The sequence below is a fragment of the Leucopleurus acutus genome (assembly GCF_964270905.1).
Source record: "Leucopleurus acutus genome assembly, chromosome: 16".
Taxonomy (NCBI): domain Eukaryota; kingdom Metazoa; phylum Chordata; class Mammalia; order Artiodactyla; family Delphinidae; genus Leucopleurus; species Leucopleurus acutus.
In genome coordinates this window covers 3,082,968-3,099,411 of record NC_139158.1, presented here as the reverse complement: position 1 = coordinate 3,099,411, position 16,444 = coordinate 3,082,968, and the positions used below count along the sequence as shown (strand labels likewise).

The following is a 16,444-nucleotide window of genomic DNA, read 5'->3' as shown; positions in this document are numbered from 1 at the left end:
GGGCCCCCTCTCCCTGAGCCACGTGGACCGAGGCCCTGCAGGCCCTGGAGGGGCAGGTGTTCCAGCTGTGGGCAGGGTGCAGGTGGGGGCACGTGGCGGGCAGGGGACAGGGCTGCCCCCTTGGGGGAGCTCATGTCAGTACTTGCACTCGGGTTTGGTTCAAGTCACATCAAACCGTGAGCAAAACTCTTTCCCCCTCCTTCAGAGGGGCTGCACGGAGTCTAAGGAGGATGGCAAGAAACAAGGCCTGCGGCTCTGAGCTGCCTGGGGGAGAAACTCAGCCCTGCTGCTCCCCGTACACCGAAAGTGCTGGCTTGCCCGAGTCCTGGTGGGGGAACCTGCAGGAAGCTCTGGTATCGCTGGGGAGGAGAAGAGCTCTCTATCTTTGGACCTGGGAGGATCAGGCCTGAGAGCCCAGCCTGGGGCGAGTGCTGGGCTGTGAGACCCGCTGTGCGTCCAGCTCCAGGTAGGCTCAGCGGTGCTTAAAGAACGAGCAGTTCGGGCAGCCACCCTCCCCAGGCACGCGTGACCTCCCCTCCCCCGGCCCGGCAGGGAATTGGGCCTCCCGGTCTTACCTCTCTTCTCGGTGGTGATGACGGTGGCCTCCAGCGGCTCCCCCCAGCCCTGCCGGGTCTTGGCCGACAGCCGGAAGACGTACGCGGACTCCGGGGCCAGCTCGGTGGCCGTGAACTGCCTCACAGTGGCGCCGACCTCCACGGTGGTGAACGTGTTAGGGCTGCTGCTGGCCAGGCGGTAGGCGATCTGGTACCCTGGGCGGGGGGCACGAGGGCTGCTGGTCAGCTGTGCCCTCACTCACGGGGAAGCCCCCAGTCCCGCCACCCGGGAAACCCTACAGAGCCACGTGTTTCTGCGCTGTTTCCCTCTCCCAGGCCAGCATCTGAGCAGCAGGCTGGGGCTCTTCGGAGCGAAGCCAGGCTCAGTGATGAAGGGAGGGGCTCGGGGCGCCAGGCCCCCTCTTCTTCCTTCACGAACTAGATGTGAAAACAGCTTCCTCTTCCCCGTGGTCCTCGGCGCCCAGAGGACCCAGGGAGCAGCGCGGACGGCGGCTGCGTCCACTGTCCCTGCCCCCGCCCGCCTTCCAGTGGCCCTGCCCTCAACCCCCAAGGGTCTTCTTGCCTGGAACGCCCTTCTCCCTGGAGCCGGCTGCCCCGGAGGCTCTCACACCTGTGCTCAGACCATGTCTGTGTGTCTGCACACCCCGCTTCCTCCCGCCAGCCCGGCGCTCCTGCCCCTCCCAGAAGCCCCACCCCTGTGGCTCTGAGCCGGGGGCTCCCCTGAAACAGCTCGTCCCACTGTCGAGGACGCAGAAGGGAGTACATCAGCTCGGGGCAGGCCCCCGGCTCGGACCGTCTCTCAAAGTCCCCTGATCATCAAGGGTTCACGGCTGATCGGGCTTCATTAAGGACCAGGCCTCCCCCACCAGGCCCTGCTGGGGCCCCTCTGCCCGCATCTGAAGAGGCAGAGCGGACTTGCAGACCCGGCCCGAGCCTCCCGGGCTCCCAGACAACTGTGGTCCAGCCGCTGAGTCCTGCGCTAAGACCAGAAGTGGCGGTGCCGTGACCTCCACACCGCTAATGACAGCCAAGCCACTCAGTTCAACGGGGACCCTCAGGGGACCAGGCCAGCAGCGCTGACCCCAGCTCTGCCTTCGCAGGGCGTCCTGTGGGCGTGACGGCCCCTGTGGAGATGGGCTGCTGGCCCTCGGGACAGGCCCTCCGGGCCTCAAGCAGCTTGCGTCTCCGTGGCTTCCCTGCCCCGGGTGGGCATCTCTGCTCCTTCGGGCATCTCCTTGGGCTCCTTCGGTCCTCCCACTCACACAGCCTTTGGCCCCATCAGTGGCCAAGCTTCCTGGCACCTGCCGCCTGCATAAGGAGCCTCAGCCCGCCCGCCACGTGGGGGGCCAGGAGGATGATCCCGTGGGGTCAGACGCAGAGTGTGCCCTAGCGCTCAGCCCCTAACCACTGTGGGTCACTACCATGGCCACGCAGACGGGGGCCGGCAGCCCAGCCCTGTCCACAGTGACCACCGTCACAGCGTGTCTGCAGGACCCTGGACAGGCTCGCACAGCTCTGTTCTGCCTCCAGTGGCCATCCTCCCCGCCGTGGCGGCCAGCTGTCCCGGGGTGTCCTGCTGGACACATGTCCTTTCCCCCCCACTGACCGACAACCGGCGGCTCTTCTCCTGGACCTCCCCTAGCACCTCCCTCGCCCCTGCCTGGTCCTGGCGGAGGGGGCGCCTGGAGTTCGGGTGCATCGGGAGCCCAAGCCCAAGCTCTGAGACCCCCGGACACCTAGCGTCCTGAAAACGAGGGCAATGTGGTCAGCGTGGCCACCGTAGCAGCGCCCTCCTGCTGCACGCCTGACGGTCCGCACCTCCTGAGCCTCCGGTGGTCCTGCCAGGGAGCAGCAGAGCTCAGAGAGGTAAGCAGTCTGCCTGAGGTCACACAGAAAGTCACCAGCAGAGCTGGCCTGAGCCCTCCGTCTGTCCGGCTCCAAAGCCTTCACTCTCCACGGAGTCACACTGTCCCGAGAAGTGAAAGCATCCGCCCCAGGCTCCCAGCAAAGGGAGTGGGGCCCTTGGCGTCCTGCCCCACGAGAAGAGCATGTCTCCCAGGGACGACGGTGCCCCGGCAGCCACAAGGTGCGGGAGCTTGTGTCCGGGCTGCGCTCCCGGCTCCGGGAGAACGTGCCGCTCCCTGTAGCCCGCTCATTTCTGCGTCACCACTAACACCTCTGCGGTGGGCATCTGCTTTGTCAGAGTCGGTTTCCCTTCCAATCCCCGGCCCTTCTGGTCCTCACCCCTGCTAGTCCAAGCTGATGCAATGAACTCGGTCCTCCGACTTCCGACAGCACCCGCTGGCCCCTCACCATGACCGTGGTGGAAGCACGAGACTCCCGTTCTGCTCACCTCCCCCTTGTCTGTCACACCATCTGTCCTAATTAGCTACATTATTGCTTGTATTCTTCCCTGGCCTGGGCCTTTACACTTTAGGTCCATTTCTCTCTCCGTTATTTGATGTGTCAAGCCCCAGCTCTCTTCTGAAACTCACCCACTGCTACGAGAGTGATGTTAATCCATGTTTTTACACCAGCTCTAACCTCAGTACATCTACGCCGGCTTTTAGGTGTCGTATTATTATTTTTATGTTGTCAGGACTTGCAGGTGAAAAGCGACGCCCGTGTTCGGCAGCTTACGAGGGGCACAGGGGGAGATCAGACGGCCTGGAGGCAGCCTCTGTCCGAGGGTGGCGTGGTCCGCGTGGGCATGTGGTTCACCCACAGAGCCTGCAGCACGCCTCACGGGGGACTGGGCGCCTCTATGTCCCCCTGGCCACCGGAGGAAAGTCTGTCTGTGCCCCGTACGAAAGCAACTGACCAACGTCATTATCGCACGCACATTCCCAAACTAAAGCAGGGAACTAAGGAAAGATATCTTGCACAGACAAACCGAACTTTACAACCTAGCACAAAGACTGCACAGGCAGACACAGACCACCAATAAGAACATGATCAAACACAATACTTTAAAAACGTCAAGAGGGAGGTGTGGCCCAGGGTGAGTGAGTATGGCCATTCGAATACCACTCCTACTGAAGAAGAGATACCAACCCTCCCCAAAGAACAAACAAGTAACTGCGTTAAAAACAGATGAATGTATGTATGTCCGAGACCCGGGCCCTGTCTGCGTACACACTGAACTTCTGCGTAGGATTGCGCTGACCAGGTTTCTTTTTCAGAGTGTGAGACGGCGTGCCTACAGCTGAGACGGCGGGAGGCGCAGAAACCACCTGACCAGCACGCCCAGGTGCCGGGAACACCGGGGCGGCCGCTGCCGTGTGGTTAACACGTGGCGTCCCGGGGGCCCCCGACATCCGTGTCAGGGAGCTCCCCTCACGACCCCCACCAGCCAGCGTTCGGTCCCTTAACTTGTCCCTGCGTATTTCGGGGAGTCATGTGTGTGAGAGATTAAGACTCCGCATTAATTCAAGTCACCTTTCACCTGGTAAGCCTGAATCAAAGAGGATTTGTACACTTTTAGGAACAGGACATGATTACGGTTGAGCTTTCTTTATCCTTTATTCTTATGATGTTTCATCTCTTCTCAGATTATCTGCCGCTGGAATTAAAAGTCCTGGGATGAAACTCAGATTTTGTTCAAAGGCACATCTTTGTGAGCTGGGATTTGGGAACGAAATGGGAACCGGTCTCCCGGAAGGTCCTCCCCTCCCTTCCCCTTCCTGGGCTGGTTCAGGTCTGCTCTCCATCAAAGGCTCCACCTCTGCCCTCCCCCGCCCCCAGAGCACGGCGCTAGGGTGACCCTTGACCTCGCCTCCACCTGGGCGGTTCCTTCACATGGTCCCTCGCTCACGCCCTGTCCTGTCTCTTGCCGGCCTTGCCATCCTGGCATTGGATGGCGTGTTGTATGCTTCTAGATGGTCTCTTGTCTGTCTGTCTGTCTCTCAGAAGCCCCTGACCACGTAGCAGGATGTCATCAGGAGACCTGGCTCCTAACCCAGACTAGCTTTTCTCACCTCGGGCAAGTTTCAACTCTCGACTTTTTGTTTCGAGCTACGAATAAAGAAAAACACCAGCCCCGCTCATCAGGGCCCCTGTCCTCCAGGCGCGTCACTCCTGCCACGTGCAGACCTCACGGTGGTCCACGGTCCACATGACAGCGTCTCCGTGTCACACCCGAGGACGGGCGCGCGGGGCACCCAGTAAACAGGACAGAGCTCCCTCCTGCTCTAAAATGATAGGATCCTGATGACGTCACGGAAAGGGGGACAAAATAGAAAACAACTTGGCCACTCAACAGGATATTTTCAGGGTGACTGTGGAAGAGCATCTAGACGCAGCGAGAGGCACGGTGCCCGGCCTGAGGCTGGACTCAAGCGCGAACCTCCGTGGGCGACGTTCCATCTGGAGGGGATGCGTTGTTTCAGAAAGCAGCCCAAGAGATGGGGTGCCTGGAAGAGCCTTGGGGTGCCTGTGCAGGGAGGGGCTCAGGCGAGGGGCGGGTCAGCTCCCCTGCGGCAGGGCCTGGAGCCAAATCCGCCACGTCTGAGGCGGGGGGACAGACAGGCAGCAAGGAGCAGGCGGGCTCACCCACGGCTGCGGAGACCAGCCTTCGGCCCGGCCGCAGCCAGGGCGCTGTGCCGGCTGTAAAGGCAGGACACGAGGACAGTAAGGTGTGCAGCGGGACGGCAAAGTGGATGTCCCAGTCCACAGGCCTGCTGTGGGTCACCGAGGCCAGGCTGCCAGGAGATGCGCTCTGAGCTCCCGAGCAGGGCGGGCAGGTGGAGAGGCGGGGGCTCTGCCCCACGCGAGATGGCTCTTTCTGCCTGAGCCCCGAGGGCTCCCGTCTACCCAGAGAACTGCGTGAAATCTGGGCTGTTCTCTCTGATCCAGGTCCCACATGGAGCCACTGGGAGAAAATTCCTCGGCCCGAGGGATATATTTGTATCTTCCTGTTATTTGCCCTAAAAGAGAGCCAATACCCCTACTGTCCCCGTTCTGCGGTGCGCTGATGAAGATGAATGCCCGCACCTCACCTGGACACGGACGTGATGAACAACGGAAGAGAGGCTTCTATACAGAGACGGCCGGGAGCAAACGCCGAGCGCGGGCTCGCGCGTCAGGAACAAGATGGCGCTCGCGGGACGAGGCTCGTTATGTGACTCTGGGCCCAGGAAGCTCAGAAACACGAGCTGAATCTCAGCGACGTGAGGTCAGAGGCCGCAGCCACGCAAGGAAGGAACGGGGGGCGGGGTCCACGGCGGGAGGAGAGGCGCCCAGAGCAGCCGCTCCTGAAGGTCACAGTGAACCGCGGTGACACAGGCATTCGGAGAAGCCAGGCCACGTACGAGCCGCGGGGCCCCACGGCGAAGACGAAAACCGTGGGCGAGAGAAGCCTGAGCAGCTCAGAAGTGCCCGGGAGATGGGGAGACGTGGCTCATCCAGAAAATCAGGACCCAGAGAGGTCGAGGCTCCAAGCAGGAGACAGGTTCCGGGCCACGCGCGGGGGAGGCGCAAACAGGAGAGTCTGAGAGATGCCGCTGAGGACGGGAGGCCTTTGCGGGGGGCCGGCGGGGGGTCTCGGCTGCCTCGGTTCAATGATCTGGCTGTCGAAGGGCCCCAGATTTATTTTGAGAGAATCGTGTAGACATTTTAGGTGGTGGCAGGCTTTTATCAAGACTGGATGCTTCCCGGGCAAACACAAGGCGTCGATCTGAGAGTTGCCTGTGCGGGGACCATCCCCGGGGCCTCGAGGCCAAGGCCACGAGAGGGGTCCGGTGCTGCCGACCCCTCTGCAGGCACTGTCGGGGGGTGTGGCTGGTGACAGCCCCCCCAACGCCCATTCCTGGTTCGTGGAACCCACAGCAGCTGAGTCTCCCTGCGGGCAAGCGTCAGCCTAGCCCAGATGCCACCTGGCTCGCTGGTTTTATGGCTTATCCGTTTGAAGGCTGGGGGCTGACAAATGCAACAGTGGAGGAAACAACGCATTTGTGAACTCGGATCATAGTCGAGCCCCTACTTCCCAGCAGAGTCCTCGCACACCCTTGTGTGACAAGCTAAAGGTCGAGGTTCAGCCCTCGTGGGCAAGCTGACCTCTAACCGGGTAGAGGGGGGGATCTGGCGTGTCCGGCAGGGCAGACCCGCGTGGATTTGAAGATCACATGCATCACTTGAGTGTAACAGCATTTAAGGGACTGTGGAGCAGTTGGCAAGTGGGGGGGGGATGGCCACTCTCCGGTGGCTCCCACCGTGCCCCCCAGAGGGGGGCTCTGAATGCCGCCAGCTCTCCCTGGTAAAATATTTACACAAACAAGCAAGTGTTTTTCCTTCCAGGCGCCTCCAGCGTTTCCCGCTGTTAATCTCTTTTGGAAATGTAAGAACACGTTTTGGTACAGATTACAAAAGCACTGGCTTCAGAGGTGGTCATATACTCAGAAGGCCGCGCCGCCGGAGTGGGAACGCTGATTCAAGGCCCCCGGATGCAAAGTGAGTCTCGAAGAAAGATGTCTTCCTTTGTCCCCTGTGGACACCAGTCCGAATCTTTAGAACCTGTTTTCCCGTCTTTCCTACGGCATCCGCCATTTAGTGCGCTGGCTGTAACGATATCCAGGTGACAGGTTACCCAAGACAGCGTTCGTTACAATGACCACTCAACGCCATTGCAGCCACAGAGGCTCCAGTGTGATGTCTCCCACTTTGGAGGGACACAGAGCATTGTCTCACTTAGCCTCTGTCTGGCCACGGTTGGAACCGTCAAGGGATTAAAGTACGACCCCCTCCTTATCTGGAGTTTTGTGATTCTTCAGCGACCCCCAGGGACTACAGATCCACACCCAAGCTTCTCAGTGCCTCGGGGGAGTCCTGTGACCTGGCCCCATGCTGCCAGCACAAACCCTCCATTCCAGCCGCCAGGGTAGCGGAGAGCGAAGCTGTGCGACCCGCCCTTGGTGGGTACGGAGTAAACACTGAGTGTAAATACACAGTGATGCAGAACGCTCCCCGGCCCAAGAGAAGGGGTGAGATACCGAATGGCCACAGCGCTCCAGCTGGCACTGACCGGGCACTCGCTGGGAGGCTGGCCCTGTTCTGGGTTCTCTGTGCACCGCGTACTGGCCCGACCAGGGAGGTACATGCCGCCCCCCTGGAGGGTGGGGAAGCCCAGGCACACAGGGACTAAGTGACTGGTGTGAATTCACTCGCCGAGGTCGGCGCCCGGCCATGTGGCTGCGGGGGTGCCCCCTCCACCCAGCCTGTCCGCCACGCAGCGTTTAAAACACAGGGGAGGCCCAAAGGGGGCAGCCCGTGGTCCTGCCGGAGAGGTCGTGCAGACCGTGCCTGCCTGGGGATCCACGGGAGGATGAGGCCCGCTGCTCAGGGCTGTGTACGTGGGGCCACATCCTGAGAGACGAGCAGTTCTGGGCCTGGTTCCTGTCTCTGCATCACACCCTCTGCAGCCCGAAGAGGCTGGGCCGCGTGCGACCCTCTGTTGTGCCACACCTGCCCTGACGTCCCCGCGGACATGACGCCCGGCCAGTGCCCGTGGTGGGACTTCAGGCCATGTCCCTGTGGGTCCGGGGTGGGGAGGAGAGGGGAGGGCCGTCGTCACTTTTTAAATTAATTAATTAATTAACTAATCTTTGGCTGCGTTGGGTCTTCGTTGCTGCGCGCAGGCCTTCTCTAGTTGCGGCGAGCGGGGGCTACTCTACCAATACTTTAGTTGTACTCTAAACTAATACTTTAGCTGTACTCTAAAGTATTTCAAACATGCAGAAAAATACTTGGAATAATATAGATCACACACCCATGTATTCATCACACACTGAACAAACCTTGAGATTTTGCCTAATTTTTATGGTTTTTGTTTTTATTTTTATAAGAGAGAAAATATGACAGAAAAAAGTTGAAGCTATTCTGGTGGTCTTATTGGATCCTCTTCCTCAAAGGTAACCCCTATCCTCAACTTATTGCAAATTCCTGCCAAGTTTTTACACTTTTACTATATATGTGTAGCCATAAATGATACACGGTAATGTCTGTGGAGTGCTTAAATGTACAGATACATTCTTCAGCTGGATATATTCTTCTGCAACTTGCTTTTCTTCACTCAACAGATGTTTGTGAGACTTATTCATGTTGACACATGTAGGTCTTGTTCGTTACTTTAACTGCTTCCGTGATTTCTGCGGTAATGAATAGCCCGCAATTTACCTTTTCATTGCCTTATTGATGGACATTTGGATTGTCTCCAGTTCTTTCTTTTTTAAAATTTTCTGTTCTTTAAAGCAGCCCTGCAGTGGATCTCCTGTGCGTTTCTTCCTGTGAACAGGCGTGAGGATTTCTCCAGGGTTAAGACCTGGGGTGCGGGGTGCAGCCATGCCCGGATCGCCCCACCACAGCTGCGCCAGGTCGCGCTCCCAACGAGAGTGTGTGACGCTGCACCCCCAAATCCTCCTCTCTGCTGGGGATCGTCAGACTTTCTGTGGTTCTAAACTGGATGAATGTGAAACGCTATCTAAATTACCTGCATTGTACACGTGCTTTTATGATCAGAAAAACTGATGTTGAAGACACCCTTAAAAGCAGGCGGCACGATTCTAAAGCGAGCCGCCGGTCTCCTGTGGACGGAGGATTCGTGCTGTGACTGTGAGCGCAGGTGCTTTGGGAGCAAAGAGGAGAAGAGCCCAGCCCAGGTCGGGATGGGCGAGGGGGTAAGCCGCAGGCAGAGACGCCATCTGATGTGACTGTCAAAGGAAGAGCAGCGGCCCGGGGTAGGGGGTCTCTCCCGGCAAAGCACCAGGCGAGTACCATGGCTCAGAGCTGGTTGGGGCCAGAGCCTCACCGTGTTGGCAGGGAAGCCCTCGGATGAGCAGCTCAAAGTCACGGCAACAAAACCAGAGCGCACGGCTGTCTGTGCGAAGAGGGAATCCCACGTGAAGGGCACACTTGCCTTCTGCACATCCCCGTGGAGTCCTGCTGTCAGAACTAATTCTTATCAGCCCGGAAAGCTGAGGAGAGCACAGAGATGATCCCAGAATCGGGACGAGCCGGGCTATCAGCAGAGGCGGTGGCGGGGGCCTGGGGCCTGGGGCCTCCTTCCCCAGCAGCCGGGGCCCCCGATCCTCACGGAGAACACCGCTCTGGAAGCCTCCTAGGGCTGGAAGTGACAGGTGGAATTTCGCATCTTGTGCTCTGAAAACGTTTCCTGTTCCACAGCGTGCTGGGGCGTGCCCTGGGTAAACAGACGGTTCGCCCTGCTTGTTCCGGGAAAGGCTGTAGGCTGGGCACTGAGTCGGGGGCAGGCCCTGCCGGCGTGCGGGCTCCAGGAAACCTGGAGGGTAGCAGCCAGCTCTGCAGACCACTGCCGCCCCAGGGCCTGAGACCGGCCTGCGATGGCTCCTCAGCTGGACGGGATCTGAAACGCACACTGCAACAGAGGCTTCTCCGGCTGTTTCCCGTGATTTTAATGGCAAGAACCTGCGGTTCCAGAGGTCACCTAGTTCAGAAACACTGTCGTCACAGCAAAGTGGCTGCAGGAACTGCAGAAGGAAAGAGTGGAGCCGAAGGGCCCCTGGCCTGCTGTGCAGATGACTTGGGAGCCCCAGGCTCCGTCTTAATGAAGTCAGAACTCAGTAAGTATCTGCCTTTCTGTCCACCCTTTTCACGGCTGCCCGACATTATCCAAAAGACACATCCGATCGTGTCACTTCGCTTCTCAAGGTCCTCAGCACAGATTTTCAAATTTTTTTTAAAAAAATTAAGTGTAACCCTTTTCTAGACCAAATCTTATAATCCTCAGCTCAAAAGCAGGTCTAAGTGGTGCACTTTACTGCTGTTTGTAAGCCGTGTTTATGGTCCTGCCGTCAATCCCCGATAACCCAAGCAGGCTATGTGGGGTCTGCCGTGGGTGAGGAGGTTAACACCGCATCTCAGTGCTGCCTGCGTCTGGAGCTTACACCGGGCCTCGTGCCTGGCCTTTAAAAGCCCACTTTGAAAGGTCTGGGCCTCTGGCCCCTCCTGCACGCGAAGCACGGCCTTCCCAGTGGTTCACAGCCCGGCCCAGCCCGCGTCTCCCTCTGGGAGGTCTGTGCTCCCACAGGCAAAAGGCAGCGCTCCATTCAAGGATTTGGAAACCACTTATGCAACCGAGCGGGACCCTATGGGGCCTTCCCAGCATGGACCCTCCCCGTACCCTCTGCTGTAGCTCCTCTCTGAGGTGCCCAGATAACAGTATCTGATGCCCTTACCCTGAGCTGTTTTACAGATGCTAAAACCTCCACCACGTGGAAGACGTTAACTACTCGATGACCTTGAGCACGAAACGTAGTCCCCAGACCTACTGGAGCCTGAGGATTGATCACGTGAACCCCTGTGCCACTGCCCTGTGACCTCACCGTCAACCGCTCAGAGAGCTGCGCGTGAGCTGATCGCACACCCCGCGACCCCCCTCCCTCGCCTGGCCTTTAAAAATGCTCTGCTGAAATGCTTTGGGAGTTGGGGTGTTTTGAGCACCAGCTGCCCTGGACGCCTTGCTTGTTGCCCTGCAATGAAGGCCGCGCTTTCCTTCACTGCAACCCAATGTCAGTAGATTGGCTTTACTGGGCGCGGGCTAGCGGACCCAAGTTGTGGTTTGCTACCACTCATCCTCAAGATAAAGCCCGACAATGCCTTCTGCCCACTGAGCCCCCTGGCCCAGGAGGCGTGGCTTGCAGGGCGTTTCCTGGAACCTCTACCGCATCGCGACCACGTGGTAGTGTCGCTGGTGTCTACCCTGCGAGGACGGCCCACCTACATCTTATCCACTCCTTACCTACCACCCTGAGCATTGAGGCCTGGCATATCTGAGGCCCTTAATTTGTCCTGGTGAAAAAGGGCGAACAAATAAAGGGGCTGATGATTTTTCAAATTAAATTTGCTGCCTTTAGGAAACTAGGACAGATTAAGGCTTTTCATCAAAGTTATCAGAGCTGCTGCTCTGAATGAAAAGTTCAGAGTAAACCATTTCCCTGAGACCTAAGCATGCAGTTCACTTGGGAAACTTCCTCAAAGGGTTAGGTGCAGGCCCTGCAGCAGAAGACAGACATTTCCGGGACATCGGATCAGAGCCTGGGAGTGAATCTTCCGCGAAAAACAAGCCCGTGGTTTTCCAAACACACATCAAAATAGCTGGGTTATTTCAGAGCGGACGGAAGGTCAAGTACAGACTGCCACGAACCACGAACGAACACGAAATTCTGGGCTAACAAAATGTAAATTTCATTCTGCAAAGAAACCTTAGTGCAGGACACAGTTAGAGGGCTGCAGCCTCTCAGTTCAGAAGACGCCAGGCTGCTGTAGACAGGATTTTTTTTTTAACCTCTCAGACATCTAATAAAAATAGATGAAATCGATCTGTTTGTTATCTCCCTCTAAGCTGTGATCTCCCTCTAAGCTGTGATCTCTTCAGTCACTGCCGCTCCCTTACCCAGAATAACGCCGTTGGGCTCCTCCGGTGGCTGCCACACGATCCGCACAGACGTGAGTCTCACCTCTGGGAACACAAGCCTCACGGGTGGGCCTGGGGCTGAAGGGAGAAAAAGACCGGTGATTCAGGCGCCGCTGGGATGTCACGTGGGTACACGACGGGGCCTCATGGGGGAGGGTTCTGTGGGCTGGCCGAGGACAGTCGTGACTGCCGATGACACCGTTCATGGGTGAGTTACTCTCAGTTCTGGGAAAGTGACTTTTGGAATCTCTGTGTGTCTCCCTAATGACTTTGAGAAAACGCCTCATTTTGAATCCAGCTCATCTGCTTTCCAAGCGGCATAAGCAGTGCTCATGAGCTATGCTGTGAGTCCTGTGAGCGTGTTGCCTAAAGCTAGCGGCCCAGTCGCTAAACAGCATCGTAGAGGGTACGTCAAGTCACAGGAGAGACTTCACCAATCTGAGCTGATTCCTCTCCTGCGCTGGACATCCACCAAGCAGGTGTCAGATAAATAAGGTGGCCGAAGGTCCCTCCCAGCTCCAAATGGAGGTTACAATTACTGACCAAGTAACATGGCTATAACCAGCGATTTTTCTCTTAGGCACACGACCCCTCTCCCGCATTATCCCAGAAAATTAAGAGTTGATGTCGTCCACAAACACATGGAATAGTGCTTCTGTGCGGTCTGGTGCACCAGTAACTCAAAAACCAGCTATGTGTCCCGGCACCATTGAATAATAGCGTCCCGGCCATCGTAAAATTATTTACTTAAATGGAGAGGCAAGCAAGCGCGTGGCCAGCGTGGGAACTTCCTGTTGGAGCTTAAGAACTGATTGGTTCCCAGGTAAGAGGCAATGAGCTTGCAGCAGTCAGTACACACATAAAACGACGTGCGTTACAGTCATTCCAGGGCTGCTGGATTCTGCCTCAAGCTCTTAGGTTGAGAACAGTATTTTAAATTATAAACATGTGTCATGACCCCTACGTTCAGGTAAAATAAATGAATGAAGGAGGCCACGGGCTCACACACCAGGACCAATTCACAAATAGGAAACTCTGACGTCTGTCTTCTGTGGTTTCTGCCCCCTCACTGTCCCCAAGGCTGATCATTTGCATCACAATGAAATGAGGGGAAGGAGAAACACGTTTATATCGGGATTGTGAGAGAGAAAGAGAAATCAGTCCATGACTCTCCCCAGCCTATACTTTGGGAAGAAACCGTGATAACTGCCCGAGTCTGAGGAACAGTTCCTAAAAGCTCCTGTTACTTTTTATGTGTGTGGCCCTCGACAGAGCATACAGTTTTGCAAAGACATGACCTTGAGGTTACACGGTCCCTCTCAGACTCCAGCCGCCCTGAGACCAGCTCCCAGGGAAGGACCAGGTTCAAGGCGCCCCCTCTTCTGACCCGGGGAGGCCCAGCTACGGGTGTCTCCCAGGAACACGGAGAGAACGTTGTCAACTCAGCGGTCAGAGTGCGTTCGGGGCTTGATTTAATTCAGTAAAGATGCTTAAGAAAATCTATGGGTGTTTCACTTCTGTCAGCTGCTTCTGAGCCTGGGTGTTTTGGGGGGAGACTGGCATTTTCCCCCAGAATATTCGTCATGGTCTATTTAACACAGATCATGTAAAGCAGCTAACCTTTAAGTGTTTGACATCTGCAAGGTGGAGAAACGTATTTCCTGATGATTTAGACAATGCCGTCAAGATGTACTTGTTACGGAGGCTGCGAACCCCAGGTATCCGGGGAGCCCGTCACACGCCGCACTCTGTGGGGCCTCTAATGACCCCTTACTATGCAAACGCGAGCGGGAAGCCCAGAGGATCTAGAATTGAGGCACGGGGTCTGCAGTGGGGTTTTCAGCCAGGTTTGTGCCAACACCACCAGGCCTTAGGTTTCTCTGGCCCAGCTGCCCGGCCTTTACTGCACTGCCTACAGCAGAGCTACGATGAAACTGTGCTCAGGCTGTTAATTAGGCTGTGAACATTCACTCCGGCTGAAACTGGCCATAGAGGCGCTCAGTGGCCAGAAAACAACTTTGTTTTGTTCCCTGTGCCGAAACGAAGAAAAAAGAGTGTTTTGAAAAGTAAGTTAAAAATGACAACCATCCAAAGGGTTTGGATGGCGACAGCAAACCTGGGAGACGGGCAAAGGCAAGCCGTCGACGTACCGTCGTCTTTGGTCCGCTCCAGGATCGGGGGCGAGCTGGGGACCCCGTTCCCGATGCGGGTGAAGGCCAGCACCTGGAGCTCGTACAGCACGAACTTGCCCAGACCCGCCAGGAGCGCGGACTGCGTGTGGTTCCCGCGGACCACGTGGCTCCTGGGCTCAGGATCCAGATCTCTGGCACGGTACAGGATCTGCATGACACACCGGGGGGGGGGGGGGGGGGAGTCAGGAGGACGGTGTGCAAGGCGGGGCCTCGCGGGCCTGGGCCACGCAGCAAGGACCAGGCAACTGAGGGTCCTCCCCCGGGCAGCCGTGTTGAGGGCTTAGGGATCTAATTCCTATCCGCCGGCATTTTGGGGGAAAGACAGAGATGAAGCAGCTGGACTCCAGACAGGAAGGCAGCTGGAGATGTGCCCCAGCCATGGCCGGACTGGGAGAGCCAGACGCCCCGCTGTAATTCACAGGGTTTCAGGTGCCCAGTGGCAGCCACTGAAACCAGGGCTCGCTAGGAACACAGAGACGTTCTGCTTCCTGTGCAAGGGGCCAGCAGCCACTCGTGTGCCCGGCTTATCGGGACATTAGGCTCCTGCCTCAGGAGATCTGTGCTCTCCCCCTGAACCCGAGGCCCCACCCCTGGGCTAGTTACTGCCCACGCTGCAGACACAGCACGCTGAGATGCCCCCTCCACGGCCCGCCTGCTCCCCCTTATTCCCTAAGCTCACCCTCTCGGAACTGGTCCCTCAGATCAGTGACCAGAGGGCCGTAAAAGAGGGGGTCATCAGGGGGGACTTTGAAAAGGGCTTGGCGAGCGCTCTTCTCCAGGGTCCGGGTAGGGGGCGTGGAGTGCTGGTCACTGAACCCACTCAGTGGGGTCGCCATGTCTAAAGGGGCCAGAAGGGAGCCATCAGGGTGCCGGGGTCGGGGGAGGGCATGAGAACAGGTGGGGAAACAGAATAGGATCTAAATGATGGAGAGCGGGGAGGAGAAGGCGGCAGTGCACGAGACAAGCGTGGCCTTGTCGCCAAATCCAGGAAGATCTGTCCTGCTTCTTGGGGGAGGGGATGGAACAAAAACAGTAGTTTTTAAGGGTCTGGGTAAACACACACAAGACTAAACCCAGAAACGCCTTCCAGAGAAGCTGGAAGGTGTCCAACCCTCACCGCTGATGACACACGTGCAGACACACGCGCAGGGATCTAATGATACGTCCTTAGCATTTTACAGAAAAAGCCACTTCCCACACCAACCCTGGGAGGAAGCTACCATCACTCCTCCCATGTTACAAGAGAGGAAACAGGCTCAGAGCTTTTAGTGCCTTGTCTTGGCCCACAGGAAGAGGGAACACCGATGCCTCATCTCCAGCCGGTGATGAAGGTAGATGAGACAAATGACGTGGGATCAGGAGACAGGCCAGAGCTGCAGATCGGCAGGAAAACGTGGGCCCACGGGTTTGGGGAGACAGGTGACAGCACCGTCACAGCGTGGGCGGAGGAAGGTCACCTGAGCACATACCTTGTAGCCCAGTATGAGCCCATTCTGGTCCTGCTCGGGCACCGAAGCCCACGTCAGTAAAATCTGGGTGGAGCTGACGGCCTCGGCTGACACGTTTTCAGGGGCGGCTGAAGGAACTGCAGAGAATGAGTTAAATAGATTGGCGCCCAACGTCTAAAGGCTTCTACTAATAAAGGTCTAATTTTTACCCACATAATCAAGTCCTTGAAACAGCAGTGTATTCTGAACATTTTGCAGTGATCAGATTAAACCTGCACAGAAATGTAAATCTCTTTAATATTAGCAACAAATTCCATAAATCCTGGGTATTTAGGAGCTCAATTTTACCTGAGTCCACCCAGCAAGAAAACAAGCTTCGTCTGAGTCTTATATTAACTTGTGAGAACTGTGACTTTCATCCTAGACGGAAATCCTCACCGTCATACACCAGTTTACTGACATCTGCAAACGGGGCACTTTGCGGGGGGCAGGTGGGTGGAGAGGGGAGGGGAGGGGAGGGGAGGGGAGGGTTACCAAGTGCACATCCCTGTGTGGGAGTAACAGGCACCAAGAAAAGGGCAGCTCTCCGCACCCCCCAGAGCCTCCACGGTCAAAAAGGAGAACACGTCAAGTTCACGGATCTCATGGGCACATAACACGCGACAGGGCTTTGGCATCTTCTCAGTCGCCCCCCAGGACCGCCCTGTGGGCTGGTTCACTCTTTCGTTCATTCACTCACTGATTCATTCACTTGCTCACTCACCCATCCATTCGCTCACCCATCCA

At 57.1% G+C, this 16,444-nt stretch overlaps 1 protein-coding gene across 1 annotated transcript in view; it reads right to left on the bottom strand.

Moving 5' to 3' along the window:
* The window catches only part of SDK1 (sidekick cell adhesion molecule 1), a gene marked incomplete at both ends in the record, with an annotated part of 817,684 nt that overhangs the window by 79,706 nt on the left and 721,534 nt on the right, over window positions 1–16,444 (bottom strand). The window contains 4 exons of the mRNA XM_082858150.1: window positions 576–770; window positions 11,998–12,096; window positions 14,169–14,358; window positions 15,680–15,795. Of these exons, the coding sequence (XP_082714276.1) occupies window positions 576–770; window positions 11,998–12,096; window positions 14,169–14,358; window positions 15,680–15,795 (600 nt within the window). The remainder of the gene's footprint in view (window positions 1–575; window positions 771–11,997; window positions 12,097–14,168; window positions 14,359–15,679; window positions 15,796–16,444) is intronic.